This window comes from Semicossyphus pulcher, unplaced genomic scaffold, assembly GCF_022749685.1.
Source record: "Semicossyphus pulcher isolate SPU_LCO1_2020_fin unplaced genomic scaffold, fSemPul1.0.p SCAF_26, whole genome shotgun sequence".
Classification (NCBI taxonomy): Eukaryota; Metazoa; Chordata; class Actinopteri; order Labriformes; family Labridae; genus Semicossyphus; species Semicossyphus pulcher.
The window spans coordinates 6,523,457-6,545,912 of record NW_027211700.1 but is presented as its reverse complement, the minus strand read 5'-3'; the positions used below and the strand labels follow the sequence as shown (position 1 = coordinate 6,545,912).

The window sequence follows — 22,456 nt, the reverse complement described above, 5'->3', positions numbered from 1 at the left end:
TTGTGAAAGTCGCCACAGACATCCAGTCTGTAATACTGCAAATGCAAAGGCTTTCATCAGTGGGCCATAGACTCACCTACTTCAGTGATAGTGACTTAACAGACATTTATTTAAATTAAAATCTTCAAGATTATACGACTTTAAAAGACTTTAAACGATGCCTGTATTGTAGAATGTCACATTATTATACATTGTCATCTAATTCTAGAGCATACCATATCACATGTGCTGCAAACAGTGTTAAGAATAAACTATGAAGTGTAAGTGCACACTGCTTAGAAAACAAATCGATGACACAATTTCTTAAACACCCCAAGCATTGTTTTCTGCATATTTCCTGTTTTCATGCTGGTACATACATCTGTAGAAGGCCCATGTCTGCCAATAATATAGCCAACTGATGCATGGGTCTGGTCGTAGAAACTTTGGTGCACTAAACCACACCACCACACTTCCTGTCAATAATGTGGCTTATTGTGTCTGACCCCTAAATAAGACTTCCTGCCAGTGTGCACCTGAGCGCAGCGGCACAGATGGCCCGTCTTTGTGTATGTGTGTGTCTGTGATGTTAATCAAAAGCGATATACAGAGGTCTGAACGGACCTGACCATCTGCTTTGTTATTAAATAACATTAAATCTACGACCGAGGACACAGAGAGACACACGGAGACAAAGACAGATGGAAGGAGACAGTCACAGAGTTCAGGGAAGGAGAGGGAAAGGAATCATTTTAATCAGTGCCTCGGTCCCTTGAGCTGCCAAGCTAATGTGAGTGTGTGTCCGGGAGGATGGCATAATTTCTCTGATGATTTTGACCCACTTAGTGTGGTCACGTGACTTCCTATTTGGCCTCAGTCACGTGAATATTGTGGAGTTGCCAACTACAAGCAGAAGAAGAGGCTGAGCTGTGCTGGTGGGAGTCAAATAGCTCCGGTAGCCGGTAGTAAGCCAAGCTGTTATTGTGCAGGCTGCACTTTATGGGTTTATCAATGGATTCTTTTAGTTTCCTGCAGTTCAAAAATTAGATTAAAGAACATAAATTAGTTATTAGTAACTGCTTACTCAGAAGTACAACAATCTCCCAGCATAATGTGATCTATCCAGGAGCCGCTTAACATAGAATTGATCTCAATGTCATTAAACATAACAGCTGCCTATAATGTTTGATTATACAGTAATAATTCATTTTGGAGAGTTTATTGTGGCCGGTTAAATTACTGTAAAGCCAACAGGTCACTGAGCAACTTTATGTTCTTTAGTGCATTGGTTCTCATCATATATTAATTGGTATTAATGTAATAACTAATGTCTCAGATTCAAAACTGTAAAACTTTATTGACCCATAATAGAACAGATTTCAGGTAAAGGGATCCAGTTCTTTTTATAACCCCTCTGGTTCTCTGCTACGCATGGACTGCTATGCTTTTGTGTTTGTTATATATTTGTCTGTTTTTTTTCTGTTTGTCACGTTTATTTTTGTTGGTCTGACTCAATATTTGGCAAAAATCGGCTAAAGTCTGACAACGATATAGCCTCTGAGGACAACGGCGAACATGCCAGGCGTGTAGCCAGCAGTAAGCGATAAACAACTTCCAGTAAAGACATCCTTTTCTGCGTGCTGCTTTGTTTACAGAAAACAGTTTTTCTTGTGATTGACTTTAATTAACGGGTCTTACCTTTGCCAAGCAGAATTTTTAAGAATAAAAATGAAGCTTTGTCGGGTCTGTCCTCAAGAGGAGAAGAAAACTTTCAAAATGCTCGTTTGTTGAACGGAGGTCGGATCGATTATTTCTGATGCATTCGAGGGAGTTGGGAAATCTGAATGCTGAACTGCTTTCGTGACACAGCGTCATGGGAATTTATCTCAAGTTGAATTTTAAGATCTAGAAGGGATTGTTAGCTGAACTTACATGTAGATGTCTGTTTATTTAATAAGAAGCTAAATCATCATCACATAGCCGTGTGTTTTGCTTTACACACAGACTGTTTTTCCAGCATACGCCGTAGCCTGCTGATACGTGATTGATCAACTCAGACTACAAGCGTAGTACAAACAGAAACCAGAACACGTGCCATCCCTCAAATCCACGTCCCTGCCTACATATTCCACATTTCTATGTAGAATCTGTAAATAGAGAATAGTTCTGCCTTAAATAAATGTACACTGTAAACTACTTTGTACAAGTTGAAAAAAACTCATAATAAAAAAAAAAGCTTCCCAGCATAGTTGCAATCTATAATGGACGGAAATAAAGAGATTTGTTTATTATCAAGAGGTAAATCCTGAGCCTCAATAAAGGTTTTCTCTTCAATGGGGGACTTTGTGTGCTGGCGGCCATGACAGTCCCTTTGAATGCTATCAGAAGCAGCAACAACCTGCACAATCTTTCCATTCTGATGGAACTAAGCCGGTTGAAGATTTCTGGTCAGCTGTGTTCATGGGATGTGATCTTATAGTCTGGTGGGTACATGAGCCAATGCATATAATCTGTTTGCAACGGCGAAAGCGAAGTATAAATCATGCATTTATCAAGGACTACATTTCCGTCCCCACACATCTCTTTTCCGTGAGTTTGATCATCTACCTAAAGATGGAAATCTATCATCGTTGAAGCACTGTAGTTTCCGTTATATTGTTAGTGAGCACTTTTATTCAGTTTGGGCTTTAAACTGGTTACCATCAGAATAATTAAAAGAATCAAAGTTGAGACATGATCTCACGGTCCACAGCTTTCAGCACTCGCAGCTGCAGACTCTCACCTGGGACTGGTCGAAGTGGATAATGACTTTCAGGTCGGCCTGCAGGTCGTTGAGCCCGTCTGTGATGGGCGTCCCTGCTGTGGGCTCCAGCTGTGGGGAGAAGCAGGCCTGCAGCCACTCCGTACACGTCATCACCTGGACTCGCTGCATCCTTTCTTCACTCATACGAAACATCTTACTGCGAAAGTCCTTCACCTCCTGGTCGTTTAGGCCATCGAGTTCATGGAGACCTAAAAGGCAAGATCCTTGTTATAGCATTGCTGTATGGTGGAATATATAATTATTCAGATAGATTAGTGGAACATTTTGGAACAGTATATTTAATAACATGACTTCTTACTAGGTGCTAATATTGTCTTTAGAAACAGATCAAGACTCTTTTTTTCTTCTGTGTTCTTCCTTTGAGTAAACCCAGCATCAAGCTGTCAAGGAGGATGCTGTTACATTAGGCAACATGCTTCAACTTTCATTAAACATGCACGAACACCTGTGCAACACTTGACTCGGGCACCTGTTGGTACTGAATGTGTAAAAAGGATTAAAGTGCAGCTTCCTAATATTCACACTGCTACTAAATGCCAGAGGTATGAACTGTGGCTGATGACACTTTATCTCTGCTTCTTGTTGAGCTTTTGTTGCTGTGTTTTTATCAGCAGCGCTCTGCACAATACCCTCTGGAGAATGAAAACAACATGTTGACATTTAAAGCCATTAAACATTCATATGACCCTCAGCACTCAAAGAAGGGTTTTGGACCACATTAGCTTTGTTGTGCGAGGGCGGCTGTGTGAGCGTGTAATACTCGTCTGCACCAGGTTAAGTGTGTGTGTCTGTGCGTGTGTGTGGGACTATCCAGACGTGCCTGTGGGGTTCCTTTTGAAAACACCACTTGAGTCTGACAAAAGATCATGTCAGACCAAAGTGGAGCCAGGAGGGGAGAATATCAATATCGTCTGAGTCTCCTTCAATTAGACTCAGAGACCCTTCTCTCCCTCTTTCTTCCTCTGGAGAGGTCTGCTGTGACCTCAGGACTTCATCCTCGATATCTCACTCACAGGGCGGCTGAATGTGTGAGTTTGAGCCTTCACTTGTTAGAGAGCGAGATGAAATAGTTGATTCTCTGTATGATTTTGTAGGTCAGGTGACAAAATAAAAAGTAACGAGTAACGTTACACATTAGTTATGCAATTTAAGTAATCCGTTATTAGTTACATTGTCATAAAAAGAAATGCCGTACTTTCCTTTCTGTGGCAGTGCGCATGTGAAGATAGCTAATTTAGCTAACGAGTTGACAGAGAGGACAGCATTTACTCCGTGGAAATTTTCCCATTCATTTTTATTTTTGGGCTAAACGATAACATCATGGTGAAATGTAAGTTGTGCCTGGAGGATAAGTGCTCGTCAGCGGCAAAGAGCTCTACTTCAAGTGTGAAGAAGCATCTGCAGCTCAACACAGCTCTGCTACACTAGTGGGACTAAGAGCCCGTGTTGTATTGTTGTCATGGAAACAGCTGTGCCTTACACTGTATGCCTCTGCCCAGTTCACTGTCAGACTGTTAGCATAATAAAGAGCTGTAAAGGTTATTCTGTGTCTGTCATTCCTGTTATTAGGCTGCAGAGTTACAGATTATGAGCAGTAAACGAGGCTCTGCAATGACGGTAGAGTCAATACATTCAAAGGGAGAGGTACAGTAGGCTACAGTAGGCCGTCCTGACAACATAATCGACATGTGTCAAGAGTCGCAAAGTGGGTTACATGTTTGGAAACACAAAAGTAATCAAACACGTTTCAGTCTCAGTAGGTAACACAGTAACGTTACTTTTAAAAGAAACGTTACTCAACACTGCTTAGCATGTATGTAGTTGTATGAATGCATGTATAGTATTATAATTCATGCAACTATAACTAGTAGGGGTACAAGAAAGGCTTGTTTTCATTATCATTTAATCTTTCAATTTTCCACTTCTAGGGTATAAGGCTGCTGCCATCGCAGCCCTGCAGTAAGTCCATCCAAGTATTTTATTTGGACAAAACTAAATGATTGGGTGGCTAACTTATCGATCAAGCCAACGAGCTGGTTGCTCGAGAACAGCAGAGAAAGATTGCTGGACTGCGGTCCTCTCCCCACACTCTGCTGTAACTGGTCCTGATCCAGTCGTGAGGAGTGCATTTTCATGTTTTTGGGTGTTTCAGTGGCTTTCTTATTCAGAAATAAACTTTCTGTCACCGTATCGAAGTTTAATGTTTAATGACCTCAGAGAAGTTTGCTTTTTTACAGTTCGGATCGATCCCCTCTGCTGCTCTAAAAGGCCTTATCCTCGCCTGAGATAATACAAAGTGACAAGTGATGGAAGACATGTCAGGAACACGTCCAGTCAATCCTCACGCTTCTCTATCAGACAGCAGGGCCTCTGATAGGAGCCAGCTGCAGATGGGCCTCATGTCTGATGGCTGGGGTGAAAGTGCTGAGTGGGAGAGCTACTTATTGTACTGCAGGAGGCGCTTACAGCGTGATGTGTGTGGGAAAGATTTACTGTCCCACTTACCAACTTGTAAGTGCTTTTCTTTATTGGGAGTGTCGAACAGAGACAGTAAACGAATCATTCAGGGAGGGAGTAATGTGCGTGAAAGCTTGCATGATAATCTGCTGCTTTATATTAGAGGAAAATAGAAGTCATGTTGCTTACCCTTGCCAATGAGCACGCCAATTTTGGAGTCCAGCAGGCGCTCTGCTCGGCCGCAGTTGCGCGTCACCAGCTTGAGCACCGGCAGGAAAGGCCGAACGTCGCACAGCCGGCGAGTTTCGTCCTCCAGCTCTTCGTGCACGGCTGCCTGGTTGACGCACTCGAACATGTGGCTCTCCATCTCGCCCAGGGAGGGAAACAGTGGGAAAGACTGAGCCTGCTTCCATAAGAGCTGGAAGGGAGAAGAAGAAGAGTTCACATAAGTGCTTTAAACCACAGGAAGTGTTTTATGTCTCCAGGAGATTCAATGAAATAATTTCCACTTTAACTGTGCGCAACCAGGAAGAACAGCTTCCTTGTTTTGAAAACAGGAGAATATTTATTGTTTTTTGTTGGAGTTGGACTAAGGTAGCTTTATAGTATCTTATTAACACTCACAGGAGCACCACAGTGCTTTCTGTGGAGTTGAACCATGAATGACTGTCAGAAAAAGTCTTATTTCACAAGGGCCTTGAAACTAACAGGAACATACAATTATGTAACCTATTGACAAAAGTGTAAGTTTCATGGTCAGGAACAAACATGACTCATGCCAGCATGACGCATCTCTTCGGTGAGCCGATCAGGATGTGAATAATACGTTAACCAGACGATCCCAGCATGATTCATGTCCATGTGCCCCGGCAGCATGAGAGCTCGGCTGTGGCACACTGTAAACAGGTCACATATGCCCTCCCAACAAATACCTCCTTCTGCAGGAACACTCGTGATTTTATGTTATGTTGATCACATCTCTGCACAAACCACATGCTACATGCATAGAGGATTTCATTATTTTAGGTTCCTAGAAGTTATATATCGATGCTTTGACCATTGCCACACAGCGACTTTTGTTTTGTTCAAATGATAAAGTCAGTTCCACAAAACATTTGAAAACTTGTGCTTTCTGGGAAAATCACAGTTATTCATGGCTTGTGATGACTAATAAAGAGTCCAGTATGAAGCTTGTGAGAGGCCTGCAAAGGCCAAAGTTATATTCCACCCTTTGGCTAAACTAAAACACCTCCTGCTCTCTAACCCTTCATCCCCTCTCTTTCATTCTCTGTATAACTCTCTTTCCGCTGCTTCAGGGGATGAAGATCTCGTGCCAACAGACTTTTATGGATGCACACCCATTTGTACTGTACATTTAGTCCACTGAAAGTTTGCTTGTCGTGGAGAGGAAAACAAAAGTTCAAAGAGCAAATATCTATGAATGTCAAAGTGAAATCTGTCTGCATCTTTGGTTGGGCTGATAAAGCCGAGAAAGATTTCTAGAAAATGTTTACACACAAAGAGACAGACTTGTTTATTTGCTATTCAGAACAAGTTCCTCCCTCTGGCTTTGTTTAATAGTGTGTGAAAAACATGTTTTTTTTGCTGTGTCAAAGCAGGACATGTTTGACGTGTCCTAAAAAGTTTTTACATTGTGTAACCAGAAACTATTTTTTTTTATGGATATAATGCAATCCAACAAAACAGCCCTCTATAAAGATGATAATAATACACTAATAATAAAAATAATAAATACTAACACTGCAGCAAAGTTATGTTTCAATTACCGTAAAATGTGGAATATAAGAGGCACTCTTAAAAGCTTTTTTATAACCATTTATCAACACTATTTCAATTTCTTTTTATTTAAAACACATTCGAAACACACACAAATTATAGCCTACCATCTGTTTTCGCCATGTAGAGTTTGCAGTCTTGCTAGCTACTGGTGCGGTGGCTAGCAGCCTACGTTAACATTGATTGTTATGAGGGTGGCAGCTACACTGGCGGTCATGACGCTGCATGCCTACGGCGAAGCGTCAGCTAGCTAATAGTGCCATCGTCGGGGTAAAATACCGTAACACAATAAAATGCCTCTCTGCATTTTATACGGGTATATTGGTCGCACCGGTATATAGGACGCGGCCCAATCTTTAGATGGAATAAATGTATTAACAGTGCGTCTTATACGCCGAATTTTACGGTAATCCAACTCTGGTTTTGTTAAATGGAATCCTTTAATCATATTATATTATATACATTGTCAGATAATAGATTATATTACATAGTCTACATAGACTCTTTTTAAGTGTAAATTAGTTGCACAAACTTCTTTTCAATATATCAACACACAAAGTCATTAAAAACAACCATAAAGCTCAGCCTCAAATTCACTACAGACACACACAAACATCACATGCGCATTCAAACACCTTCACACGGATACACATGTTGCACAGCTTTGTAAACACTCTAAGTCAAAACAACTTCAAAAAGAGTGATCAATCTGTGACCTCTGACCTCCACTTCACAAAATCAGCTGCAGTCATGCACGATGTCAGGAGCTATTTGTGTCATGACATGGCTACACGCAAACAAAAAACAGCCAGCCAGTCGTAACAGCCGAGTCTATGAAAACAGGCATTAGATCATGTCTGACCGACCAGCTGTGCGTCTGTGTGTGTGTGTTTGTAAGTATGTGTGTGTGTGTGTGTGTGTGTGTGGACTATGGGCTCTATTTTTTTGACAATAGGCGTGTAAAGACAATAGCATTACGTCAGGACACACAACAGGAAAACAAATTAATTTAATGTCTTTAAAGTGTGTTTGAACTACATTTTATTAGGATATATTCAGTATTAAATTCATATTCATCACAACACAGCTGGATTAACTTCAAAGAGCATTTTGCTTAAAGTATGGCTCTTAAAGATGTCAGCTTCGTAATGCTTGGCAGCACCTATGTCATTAATTGTAATTACAGCGATGGTTTGGCTTTTTGACTTTGTCTGACTGTCCAATTATTTTCTTTTAATAGTTTTATCGTCTGTAGTCAACATCCCCTTTCTTTGTTCGTATGGCCAAAGTAATCCAACAATGACAATGAACAGAAAACAGTATCCTGCTTCCACGTATTCTCTTAAGTGAGAAGAATACTGCAAATGTTGGGGCTTGAAAATCCCCTTGAAGTCCAAACCCGTGCCGTCAGATGCACCCTCTGCCACTCACCAGTTTGATGTGCTGAATGGTGGCCTCGCGCGGAACGTCCATCTGGATGTAGATACCGGTGGGCAGCAGAAAGTCCACAGTGATCTGGTCCAGAGCGTGGCCGGCCAGGGGCGAGTGGGCCGCCCATATGTCCAGGAGGTCTGTCATGGCAGGAGGCATGGCAAGGGGCAACACACACCACCTCAACCATAAGGACCTGGAGGGACAGGGGGCAAAAACAAACACCAGATTTCAGGCTGACTGTAATGATTGAACAGAGCATTATTTCACATTTTTTAAGATGCATTTATTCTCTTGAAGTAGAAACAGCATAAACAGAGGAGATAATGAAAGCTAGGGCTAGATAGCTGGTAAAGTAACAATTGCAGAACTAACAAAAAGAAAACTATATCATGAGTCATTCATTGAATATGGGCTAAATCAACATAAAGGCAAATACGCTTCATGTGAACACGTTATAATCATATGTTGTGGTGACCTTGCAGCTTACGGTGGTGTTCCAGAGAGCCATTAGGCCATTCCTCAAAGCTTGCTTAGTCTAACACAACCTGCTTTAAGCTATAAAGATATGTGCTAGCTGTGTAAAGATATGTTAAACATGCTGATTTCGAGAGGCTGTAGAAGATTTGCACCAGTAATGGCTATGCAAACACACTGTATGTCTCCAACCCAGATGTAACCCTCATAATTAAATTGATAGATAAGTCTAAACACTCTAACAATATAAAAACCACCATGTGCTGTTTCTAGTATAGTTTTCATCAAGAACAAGGTGACGGGGGCAAATGATTCACTGTCAGTGTCGGTCTGTGGGGGCAGCACTGCGCTGAGTCCAGTGGGAAGCCGGAGGCTTTGACTTGGGTGAGGGCCAGTGCTCAGAGGAATGCCCACTAAGCAAACAGAACAAAAGGTCAGCCTGCCCCCCCCCCAACCCTCCTCTGACAAGCTGGTCCCCAGGCAGACACAAACACACACACACACACACACGCAAAGAAAACTCTCACACTCAGACGGATAATGTATGCTTTAAAGTGCATGTAACACACCGTGCATGTTATCCCAACACGCACACGCACACAGGGTGGCTGCTGCTGAGGTAATTATCAAGCAGGAGGGGGTCAGCCTGCCACTGTTCCTCTCTACATGTTCAAAACGACCGGCTGAGAAAAGCTATTTCTGTCTGCCAGTGAGACATGCAGAAGACTCAAACCATAAAATTAGGTGTGTTAGTATTTTCCTAGTGTTTGCAACATGGACATTTTTAAAAACACATAGCAAAAGACGGCTAACAAGCAGCAAATAAGAAAAAAACAACACTTGCAATGCATTCACACTAAGGAAGCAACATGTGACCAATCCAATGCAGCTCTGGATACATGGGCTGTGGACTTCAGGTGAAGCCTCAGCTAACTGTCAGCTACCTTCAGACCCATTGGTCTCAAAGTAATGGAAAATGTGGTTGATGAAGCAGAAAGAAAAAATAACTAGGGATGATGTAAGGATCCCGATCTCAAGTATCGGATGGGAGCCGATCTGGGCATTTTTTACTGATCTGGGATCGTCAATTTCAGCCGATCATCTCATCCCGATCATTTACGCCAGCTGTCGTAAACTGAGCACAATTTGTGTCACAATGCAAACCCGCAAGCACCTTAGCATTAGCAACCCTGTGGCTAAAATGTCAGCAGTGTGGAAATATTTGAAACTAGAAAGCGAAAACGGTCCAACAGCCACTTGCAATATATGCAATACGATCATTTGGTGAAACTAAACATGCAGCAGAATACGGCACGTTCACTAAAGCAACAGAGGAAAGGCTGCTGCGCCGAAGCAACAAACTCTGGACTTTAAAAGGATAAATATCCTTGAGAGAGTGAAAAGGCCAAAAAGATTATGAAGAAGGCGGGTGAATTCATCGCTTTAGACAACCAGCACATGTTCGTGGTGGAGAATGCAGGATTTTGTAGTCTTTTGGATCCAATGTAATGCCCTGCCATCTCGGACACCTTGAATAAGATTTCTATTCAAGTATACTTGTTTTGTTTTTTTAATATAGCACTAAGTGGATTTGTGATTTATTTTGTGACTGAATATGAAAGTTAAATGAAGCTGTTAGATGATTCAAATTTTGATTTTATATGTCAGTTTTTCAACAATGCTAGCTGGACTAAGTTAAATGGAATAAACTGAAGACATCTTTTAGGTCATTTGTTTACTTTAGTTATTTTTGTAAACAGCTCTGTGTGCCGCTCTATTAACTGGGCAAAGTATCGGGACATCCCTAAAAATAATATTTGTTTATTTATTGCACATCATATGATCACTGCATTATTAAAGCTTTGCACATTGCAGATTTTCCCCATACTGTTCAGGCCTTAGATGCATGCAAAGTAACAGCGTAGGCCTTTTTTTCCAACAACAAAAACAAATGTGGAGCATGTGCAGGTATTGGTCGTGAGTTCCAGTGAACTGCAGTAAGTGGCTTCCCAGCTGCTGATGTAAAACCAGCCCACAGCCTGGTTTCCATTTGGGCTCTTGCCTCGACCGCAGCTGTAATGTCACCACTTCCACCTGCCTTTTTCTCCTCACCTCGTCCTCAAACGGCCCAGAACATTAACTCTTCCACTCGGCCACAGGTCCATCTCCGTTTCATCTCGATCCGCCCATTAAAAACAGCAGCCCTGATTGCCTCTAATGGTCTTTCCCCTCCAAGTTAAGTGCTCGAGCTAGCAGCAGATGGGACGCCGCTACGCCACGTGCCTCAGAACTGTGCAATATCTGCTGTGTGTTTGGAGCCACCATCTCAACCACTTAACATTATCGGCCATGCAAATGGAAACAATGTTGTGTGTGTGTTTCTAGTGTGCTGCGCAAACTGTAGACTGTTATCTGAACATCTCTTAAAGGGCAGATTAGGGCACGTGATAATGGGCGACATGGACAAAATCAGTTTCAAACAAAAGACACAAGCACACACATTATCTCACCCAGGAATTCTTACATCAATGAAACACACACACGCACTTTTAGGAAGCAACATTATACAAAACAACTCAAGAAACCATTCAGTGGAACAGTTAGAGGGCAGACAATGGCGAGCCTGAAACGTCACAAAGGTGCACAGTTACACACATGAAAGGTAACATGACACCGTGCATGTCTGCCTGACGCACAGACAACACCGGCAGTCAGGGATGGATGATAAAGTACATGTGCATTCACGTCTCTGCATATAAACACTCGTCTCATTACTGATGAGTTTCTAGAGTGACGGTTTCACAGCAGACAGCTTGAATAGTGTCTCATCCGGCTGTGAGGCTAACACAGTAGGGTTCTCTCTCTCTCATACGCACACACAAGCTGTATATACACAGGTGAGCAGGGTTATTGAGGGTGTGGTGGCAGACAGCCAGAGGTCTGCAGCGAGGTCAGGTTTCAGCGGCTGGATCAGACTGGAGCAAATGGGTTTGCGAGATCAGGGCGAAGGAGAGAGAGTTTCATGTGACGACAAACAGCGGGGCCTGAGGGGAACCGTGCAGTTCGCTACGATATCAGACGTCAAACGATGTTTCATGGTGGATCCTTTAGTTCACAGCTCCCGAGGCACATTTTCATGACTGTGTGAGTTCGAAGGTGCAGAAATAGGATCTTACTTACATTTGCTTTGCCGGTTTTCTGTGCAAACAAAGGCAGATTCTGTATTTATATAACAAAACCAACTGTATCTCAATGTATCAATTGCTGTGTATCAATTAAAGTGAATCTTTGAGCTCAAATGAAAACACACATTGTCTACATACCATCTCTAAATCACCCCAAGCATTGTATCTTTGTGGCGTGACGATCTATCAGTATGGATCAGTATATTGATTCACTCATCAATGATTCAGAACAAGTAAAAACATTGATCCATATAGTCATCTCTAAAGTGCTCCACCTGACACATATAGATGGATATTTTTTCTTTGTATTTAAAGTGGAGCTGAAACGGCATCTCGAGAGTATCTAGCTTCCGTATCGAGACGTATTTCCGAGTGAAACAGGACGTGCGGGCGGGACATATCATTAGAGGGATTTGATTTGACCGTTGAGAAGTGGGCGTAGACAGACGTTCTCCACAGCGCAGTAGCTAGCTAACTGACCGAGCGTTCTTGGTGCTCTGCGGCTAAAGTTTGCAGATTGATTGACAGGTGGATGTCATGATGTTATTGGTTGAAATTGGTTGGTACTAGCTTACGTAAGCACACGTGATCTTTTGTTTTACAGGAAGAAAAAATGATCAGGGCCTATATTGTCAAATAGATGCACAGTATTACTGGGGATGTGATCTAAAAGGCTTAAGACTTTAAAATAATTCTTTTTCATTTAATTTCTGAGAGTTCAGCAGTTAAATTGTCCAAAGTTTTTGAAGCTGATATAAATGTAACTGATTATATAAAATGGGCCTCTGATATCGTGTTATGTTGACCGTGGGCCCATAAAGTAAATAAAATGTCAATTGTATCGTGGCAGACTTCATGATATCATCATATATCTTATTGGTGTCCAAAGAATCAATATAATATTGTACAATTATCAAACTTGGGATTTACACCCCTAATGGGCCTATATCGGCTTGATAATATCGGGTAACTGCGGAAGCCCTAAGCGGACATGCATCCATACATTTTCTTTACTTTTTTCCCTCATGATAACGAGTAATTTCCTGTTGTTTTCTTGAGATCTCGACTTCTCGTTATCTCCGAGATAAAAATGACAATTTTTTTTCTCTCATCTCTTATTTTATAATGCGTTTCTGGGCTGATAAAAACAAGACTGAACAACTCTCCTCACCTACTCATCAAAGGTCAGCTGACAATCAAAAATGACACCTAGATTTCTGGCTGTTGGCACTACATAACATGATAAGTCCTTTAAAATGTCTTTTTTCTTGGCAATTTGTGGGCCAAAAACCTCAATTTCAGCTTTGTTTTCATTCAGCTGAAGAACGTTTTCTGACATCCAGCATTTGATGGCTTTGAGACAGTTTCTGAGGGAGTTGAGGCAATTTGGTTCATTATGTTTTAAAGGTAGATATAACTGTGAATCATCTGCATAGCTGTGAAAGGAGACAGATTAAGCATATGTGGAAGCATATATAGGGAGAATAGGAGGGGGGCAAGAATTGAGCCTTGGGGTACACCACAGGTGATGTCTGCTGTAGATGATACCTATATGTACAGAGAAAGTCCTGTTTGATAGAGGAGGTTACTTTGGCCTCACACCGAGTTGGCTTAAGGCAACATATATATCAGTCTGCCTTTTTTTTTTGGTCCACATTCTTTATATCAAAAGATTCATTACTGTTCCAAATTGTGGCCTTGCTTGTTTCCTTTCACAAAACTACAGCTGGCTGGGATGAAAAAGAAACTGTCATCTGTTCACATCTCTGAATCTTCACGTTTGATCGAACATCTGGAGAAGGGCGTGTCAGTAAATCAAAAGAGAGCTGATAGATCAAAGGGAAGCTCAGCTGAGAGAAATAGTGGTGTGGCTTTTGTAACATTGACTTTTAAAAAGGAAGATAAAAACACAGAACACCTTCAAAATAAAGTACCCTACAACCCGCCACAATAAGATACCTCAGAAAATATGGACAAAGTAAATCTCTGCTCGTCATGAGAGCAGTCCCTCTGAAGCAGTGACAGTGACATGTTGTGAAGGCTTTCAGGCCCAGATGCATTTATGGTTATTTAAACACTGGTGTTACTCAGCACTCTGTTTCTAAAGCTCTCTCTGTCTGACAGTAAGAGTCCTGTGAGGCGCTCCACAATAGAGTGTGTGTCCACGCGTCTGTGGGTGTGACTGATTGAAAAAAGAAGGGCTAACATAAATGTGTGTTTGTGTGTGTGTGTGTGTAAAAAAGTCATGCCTGGTGATTAAGGGTCCTGTGACACATTTTCTTCCACACTGTGCTAAAAATAGAGTTCACAAAGAGGACCTCAGAACTCTTCACCTCCACACCACAAACACTGTACTCTCGTAAATGAGTTTGTGACATACACACAGGCAACAGTGAGACTTCCTGAGTCAGTGTTTCCACCAAGCACAGTGAGTGTGTGTGTGTGTCAGTTTGAGTGTGTGGGGGTAGTTTGCGGTGTATGTTACCTTGCATGGCTCCATCATGGATCTATAAGGAGAACTCAACACTAAATCACCAGGTTTGACTTAATTACCCAGATCTGAGGGGCCATACAGTAAGGGTATTAGCGTTTCTTTTAACCCCGCCTCCTGACTTCTGGGGCTATGACGCAATATATATTGAAATCATTGGGTCCTAAAGTTGTTCACTCAGTAACTGCTAAATCTTAAGTGCCATTTAAGTGTTTGCACTGGGAAGATGCTTTAACAATATAAGTAGATGGGGAAATAGTCATTTTGACTATTTTAACTACTTTACTTTGAGCAATTAAATGATTAGTTGATTAGGTGCTTATAATTCTCTGATTACGTTTGATGAAATTGATCATTTAATAAAAGAAAAAAGCACTTTGGGCTCTGGGAATTGTATCATTTACATAAACTAATTAATGAAGAAAAAAAAATCAAATCAAACGATGAAGAAAAAAATTAGTTGGAGCCTAATTTCATTTACATATGGTATCAAAATTAACCATCATAATAATTAAGCATTGTAATTGTCACATTATCCACGTCTTCCACAAAGATAAAAGTGGTGCTGGAAGCAACTGTACTGTACCCACTATTCTTCACATCGTGTTTTATTAGTCCTGTGATTTAAGACCGACACTGAAATGTTCCTAGAAACAGCACATGGCACATCAGAGTCTGAGCGGCGGAGATGAAAGAACCGCGGTAGTAGCTTTGTGAACAATATACTTCCTGTGTGAAAATCTGGATGCATATTAGTGCTTGTTTGCCTGTGTATGAGTGTGTGTTTGTGAGAGTGAACAGAGTATGTGTTTGTCTGGCGAGTGGATCAGAGTTCAGATGGAGTGTGTGTCTGTGTACTGAGGCTTAAGTGTATGTGTGAATACTAACACTTACTGTATTTAGGAGTGGATGTAGACAGTAAACGCTCACATGGGTGTCACGGTCATTTTACCTCTGACACGCTTTGTGGCTCGTTCAACAGACGTGTTTGTGTGTGTGCGTGCATGACTTTGTGTCCTTCCTTTGTAACATTCTGTAACCGATGCATGATTTGATTTTAAGAACTTTGCTGAATCCTACGACTTAAATGTTTTTGTTCCTCTACAAAGGTCAGTTTCATTTGATGTTAACAATCGAATCATCATCTCGATGCTGCTTCCAACAGGAAACCAAAAATGCATCACACTCAGAACTAGAAAAGAGGAAGTGTTTGGACACAAAATCCCCTGTAAAATTATTCCTACAGTCACAAGGGAACAAATCATATCTGTACAAGCTGCATCTGAGAGGAAATGTGAATGAAGTAAATGAGTGGGAGTGTGTGAGTACAGGAGTGTGTGTGTGTGTGTGTAAGATTGTGTGAAAACCAACCACATCCGGAGAGCTAACGGAGCTCCATCGTGCTAACCACCTCCAGTGACACAGTGCCACATGCCCGCCTCTCAGACAGGAAGCAATGACACCAAACAGGATATGAGTGACAAACAACAACCAGAGCCAAAGTCCCTGCCAGTCATTCATAAAACGGATGATGAATGCTGAATCAGAGGCTGAGATGTTATTCCTGTTCCTGGAGAGTTATTTTCAATGTGGCTCACTGTGTTGTAGCCAAACCAACATGGTCGAAGATAAAAATATGTTTGCATGGCTGGAGCAACAGAATTCATAGTGCACAAATGATCATGGTCTCTCTTACATAAAAGGAAACACATAAAGGCCACCTCGACTAAAGATCTTCCTAGACGGGTAGTAGTTCAAGCGCTCAGTTGATGAGCTTGTTACATGTTTATGATAGGCTATAAATTTAATTATCCAAAGATATATTTTTGGAAGGGCTTCGAAAAATGGTTGAAGTTCCAGGGCTGAGAAAGAATGTTATCGGTAACATTGTTAACACTGCACTACATTTAAAAGATCTATAAAACCCTTTAATAACCCTATAATTAGCCTTTAAAACATTTGCTTTTTAACAGACATACACAAAGCAAACTGCCTGTTAATGACGAGGCTAACCGCGGCAGTGACATGATTCTGAATGTGTCGCAACAACCACAAGGAGAGGCAACACAAGGAACTTTTATTTTCAACTTATTACACAGCTGTGTTAAATACTTGATTCTAATTGGTTAATCACAACATTCTGAGGTCTGTTATTTCTCGGATATAGACGGTTGTTACGTAGAACAGACTGTTGCTAGTGATGTGTGTCTTGTGTGCCAAAAGAAAAATTTGATGTTGGCTTGTTTACATTGGGGAAAAAGAAAAGAGACACAACAGTGGAGAGAAAGCAACAAAGGTTAAACTGAAGGCTACAAAACTGAAGACGGCATAAAGTAAACATTAAACAGAACACAGTACTGGATACGGCAGTGTTTATAGATGGTGGAATGGTAAAGAAAATGTCAACAGGCTCCGACAGGGACGAGACAGAAAACCTTAATCAGGTGCTGATTCCTGCGGTCCAGTTCACCTTGTCTTACTTCACCATCAGTGAAAATGTCTCCATTTAATGTGAGTAAAAACAGCTAGCTTAGAAGGCTACAGAGTTAGCCATTGCTATGGACACAGCTCCCACTGTGAGTGTGACAGGCTATTCTTAAAAACGGAAAACAATGTATCTTGTCAAATAATTGATTTTGTAAGTAAAAGCTGTGTAATAAGTGGGGGATAATGTATAGTGAGCAGGTTGTTATGGTGAAATGGAACCCCGACAGGGTGACCAGGCCCTGACGTGAAGCTCTCCATATATTATCCCTTACTTAGCATAACATCGAGCCTCCTCACTGGCTTCTTTAAGCTCATTTGCGTTAGCTTGGCTTTTAGCTGTTAGCTAGCTAACTAACCAACTAGTGAGAAAGGTCGTGAGATGTCATGAAATGTTGCATAAAACAGGTTATTCACTCAGTTCACTTGACAAACACATCAAACATACAACACAAACACAAAATGCATTCTTGGATTTTTCTTGTTACACACGGGAGAAATTCACTTTCGATAACAAACCGACCAGATTGCGTAACATGCATAAGTAACTCACAAGACCACCTGTCTTATAGTGGCAGGTTTTTTTTTGTTTTGCAAAATACAAACCAAATGAAACATGGTCTCTTCTCATCGACTACTGGCTTAGTCGACTGCTTGGCGGCAGCCCTACAACAGATTCCTTTCATCATGGCAGAGGCTAAGTGCTTCCGTTCCAAATCAGACAAGTGGACAAAGATGTGAGAGGAAGACTGTTGCACCAAAACTAACTGCAGCTAAAGTTAACAATTTATGGTAAACAAATTAAATGTCAAATGTAAACATTCGCAGAGCATGAGCGGGTCTCTACTCCCCCTAACGCCTGCTGTGTCCAGCCCTATGTACACTCAACTAATTCCCCTTTTACTCCAGGAATGTTCCTTGCTCTCCTGACTATGTGCCAGCTTTTGCCTCTGCTCATCCCCCCCATTATGTCAGTAATCTCCATTCCAGGCTGAAGGATGACAACACAGCTCTCCAGACCCACCATCTCACTCTTATCAGTGCAGGAGGGAGGATGTACGCAGTTTCCCCTAGCATCACTGTTGCATCACAATCATGACTTTATCAAGCACGGATACCTTGAGTAATGGATTCCTATATGACTTTAACTTAACTACATTACAGTTAAGATGGTTATAATTCACCTCTGATAAAATAGAATGTGTATAATGACCATTAATCCACAGTGACGCTAATTGTATCCAGTCCATTGCTTCTTGTTACATCACAGACAAAGAAAGAGGACATATCCTCGTAAACATCTTGTGACAACTGTGCACGACACATCAAAGTCCCCCTATCCCTGACATCATGATGTGTCGATCTGCCAGATGGATTCTGACAGCGCGAGTCTGCGTTGTGACTGCATCGAGTTTGGATGACATTAGGGGGTCTGACGTGCTCTCCTTGCTACCTATTTCTGCAGCAGCATCATTAGCAGGAGGATCAGGTCAGCTCAGGTGCAAGAGAGAATGAGGGAAGTGCAACGGGAACAGATCCGTTTCATGCACACCGCAGATTGCTCTCAGAGCATTGCATAACACATCTAACAGTACTCAGTAAAAGCAATGAAGACAAAGTGCTGTGTGCGGACTGCAGCTGTGAACACAGATATGCTGAGCAAGTTGTAACTGTGTGTTGTAGGCCTGCATGATATGAGAAACTCTGCAATGTGTGAGTACGTTGTTCAATGCTACGATATTAAGTGCAATGAATTAACAAATATTAAAGGGTGCACAGCTATATAGACAATACCTGTGCTTGCAACATGCCCCTTCTGAATCTGATATAAATTTTACAATTATTTTTTACCACTAACTTGATACCAATTAATCTTAGCTAGCTTGGGCTTCATCTTAGCGGTGGGACAAAATATCGATACGGCAATATATCGTCATCTTGACTCATGTGCCATATATCGATATTTTAAATATACAGCGCTTTAAACAGATTTCCCTGCGATTTTGACTCACTACTTCATGACTCCTCGCGGTGGCGCTTATGACATGAATGAGGGTACCGTGAATGGAAATTAATTGGCTGAGGAAGAAGTTGACAGCAGGATAAAGGAAGAAGAAGACAGCGTGATAATGTTGGACAGCGGTGAAAAGAAGTCAAGAGATGTGCCAGATGTGTCTGATTTATTTTTATAGTTCTATAGTTCTGTAATTTAAAATAAACAACTGAAAACACGTACATCGGGTCATATCAGTTTCTGTCAAATTCTGTGAAACTGACACCAAATTGCAGTGAATAAATACATTCATCCTGCTCTTAACCTTTTCAGAGACATTGTCTTTTCTGCAGCTAATCAGATATCACAATGTATCATTATATGATTGTCTTGCAATATATCGATTATCGCAGAATTGCTGCATCGTGAAATTATCGTTATCATAGTCCCAGTATTATGTTTTGTATCGTGACATGAGTTATCCTGCGATTCCCACCCCTACTTCATCTGATCCAATCGAAATGGTAATAAAGCACGGCCATTATATTCAGGGCTCCATCCAAAATGTCAAATCTTTGCATGCTTAGTGAGAGAGCAGGGCTTGTTTACATAAAATAATGCTTCTTCTGTATTGTAATTAATTCATTGCGACTTTTGGGATGTGCTTATGATGTAGCCAAAGTGTGCAGTTTATAATGTAAAGAAAAATGCCCGGACTCATGCATGTGTGGATGTTTGATAAGGTTGACACAACTGACAAAGTTTTATTGCCACAACGGTTGTAAATTGTAAATTTACACATACTTTGTTTTACACCTTCATTATCTTGCATATGTCATATTGATGCAAAATACATGCTTCATTTGGCATGTGCACGTTTTAAAGTGTCAACTAACTCATCAAAATCCACTTGGGACAACTAAGGCATCCATGTGCATGCATCATGAGGCATTTTTGCCTATTACTGTACCTGAACATACAGCAAATTATCTATACGTGTCCTTTTGCCAAAGCTAACCTCTTTGACTTGAACTCTGTCCAGTTGTGTCACAGCAGGAGCTTTGCTCATCACTATTGATGGAAAACACCTGCAGTGAAGTAACGTCACGGGGTGTGAAAACAGCATGGCTTCAAAGGTGCTTTGAAAAGCTTGGAACAAAATCATTCATCACTTCTGAAAAGACAAACAAGGCAACATCTCGTTTTTGAAATCAGTTGCCTGGAAACGAAGGTCTCTTAAGTTAAGCTACTTGAATGTTACGTGCTAATGTTTCCCCGTCACACACATGCTCTCACAAGTTCCACTTAAACGCAGCATGAGTTTGAACCTGCCCAGAACATGTTGTCCACACTGAACTGTATAAAGATGAGCGCTGGTGTGTTGTGTCATTTCAGAAATTCCCACTATGCATATGACATATAATTAACATGTGTTTTTGGTGTATGTTAACAGACAAATGTGCAAACTGTATGTGTAATTATCGCTCTTTTCAACTCATAAACTGGCGATAAACTCGGAGATGGTGAACTGTCAGAGAGCAGTGAAGATATCTGTAGTAAAAGGATATAATCACGCCTCAGTGTTGCAAGAGATCATATTGGGACACTGGTGTAGCCTTGACAGTGTGTGTTTTTACTTGAGGAATACAAATTAAAGTTGTGTGTCTGCAGAGGGAACATTCCGGAGGGACGAGGAATCTTTGGAGGACCTCAGTGAATTGCTGCTGCAGGGTATAGAGTATGTCCTGGTGACATTATGTAGTCCCAAAAATGTCCCTGCTCAGGGGGGTAGTACTTTCCGAATGTACTCTTTGGGGGTAGAGCTTACAATGCTGAACATTATGATTGTAACTTGCAGCATTAGAGGACTGGCAGAGGGGTTTGAATGTGTTGCTTGGTCACAGGCTGTCCTTCTCTGGTGCTGTGGCATGGGCAGACAAGCTACTGCTTTGCTGGAAGCCATGTTGGAATAAACAGAAATGCAAGTCGCTTGACTTTAAATTACATACGGCTTAGCGATGCTAAACGCTAACTGATGCCATGCTATATTTACCCTAGCCTGTTAGATACATGCTATTGCATTGCTACTGGTGTAGAGTTGTGGTGTTAACAAAGCAAAGTTTGGCTGAATCGACCATACAAAGTGATTTGTTGTCAGTCATATCACAGTGAGACAAAACCTGGTTTTTAATGTGTTTTTGTAATCAGACGCTGTGCGCAGTGAACTGCAGCCATCAGCAGCCTACGTCCCTGCTGAAGCACACAAACACCTTTTGTGTTCCACGTTCGTATTTTTGCAGACAAATAAAAAGCTGTGAACCAAACGTGGTCGTTCTTGTAAATCTGAGAACAATGAGAAGAACTCCCACACACCGTCTCGCTTACTGCTGGACTGTTTTATGCTTTTCAAAAGGTAGAACAAACAGCAATGTTGATTTTATAAATATTTGAAAAGTAAGAAGGACGGTGTGGTGGAGTTCTTGTAGTCCTGAAGTTGCATGTTTATTAAGCTTTGCATTTAAATATCTTAATTGAAAGTGTGATCGATGTAGTCAGGTAAGGACAGTGTATTCTTATCTGTGGGCGCGATTGTAAGTGCCACAGGTCGTTATGTTTGAGGATTATAATAAATTTAGTCGTGTGTGTGTTAGAGAGCTTGGTGTCGGTCTCTGGCTGTTTGGCCCATGTGGGGCATGAGTAGGGGTCTCCTTGAGGTGAAGCAGGCGTGTGTGGAGCCTTCTGGCATCACCAGATCGGCACCAAACCGAAAGCAGTATCACGATTGAGAGACGGCGTGTTTTTGTTTCCCTCGTCTCCTCACGTCCTCTGCTCTGTCCCATAAACAACTACGTTTCACTGTCAGCAAATACACTATTTGAATATTGATATGCCTTCAAATGCCCATCCCGAATACATCTACCGTAAAATTCGGTGTATAAGACGCACTCTTAATGCTTTTTTTTCCCATCTAAAAAGGTGGGTTGCTTCCTACATAGCAGTGCGACCAATATACCAGTATAAAAGGCAGAGAGAGAGATTTTATCTCGTGTTACGTTACCCAGACAACGGCGCTATAATCTCGCTAAAGCTTCGTCATGATCGCCAGTGCAGCCGCCACCCTCACAACAATCCACAGCTCCTTTCACACTGCCAGTTCGAGGCGGGACTTTTACGCCTCTGGTTTCCAAAACAGATGGTAGGCTATATTTTGCGTGTTTTGAATGTGTTTAAAAAGAAAATAAATTGTAATAGTGTTGAAGTTGAACACGTTTTTATTCATAAATAGCTGTAGAAAAGCTTTTTCCCTCCAGGATGCCCCCCAAAACTCTTACAAAACT

The 22,456-nt window shown here is 41.4% G+C and overlaps 1 protein-coding gene across 1 annotated transcript in view; it reads right to left on the bottom strand.

Moving 5' to 3' along the window:
- pik3cb (phosphatidylinositol-4,5-bisphosphate 3-kinase, catalytic subunit beta) overlaps nt 1–22,456 on the bottom strand; it is a 75,687-nt gene that overhangs the window by 27,353 nt on the left and 25,878 nt on the right. The window contains exons 3-5 of the mRNA XM_069676561.1: nt 8,489–8,684; nt 5,450–5,678; nt 2,762–2,991 (exon numbers count right to left, since the gene is read on the bottom strand). Coding sequence (XP_069532662.1) covers nt 2,762–2,991; nt 5,450–5,678; nt 8,489–8,647 — 618 coding nt within the window. The 5' untranslated portion in view covers nt 8,648–8,684. The remainder of the gene's footprint in view (nt 1–2,761; nt 2,992–5,449; nt 5,679–8,488; nt 8,685–22,456) is intronic.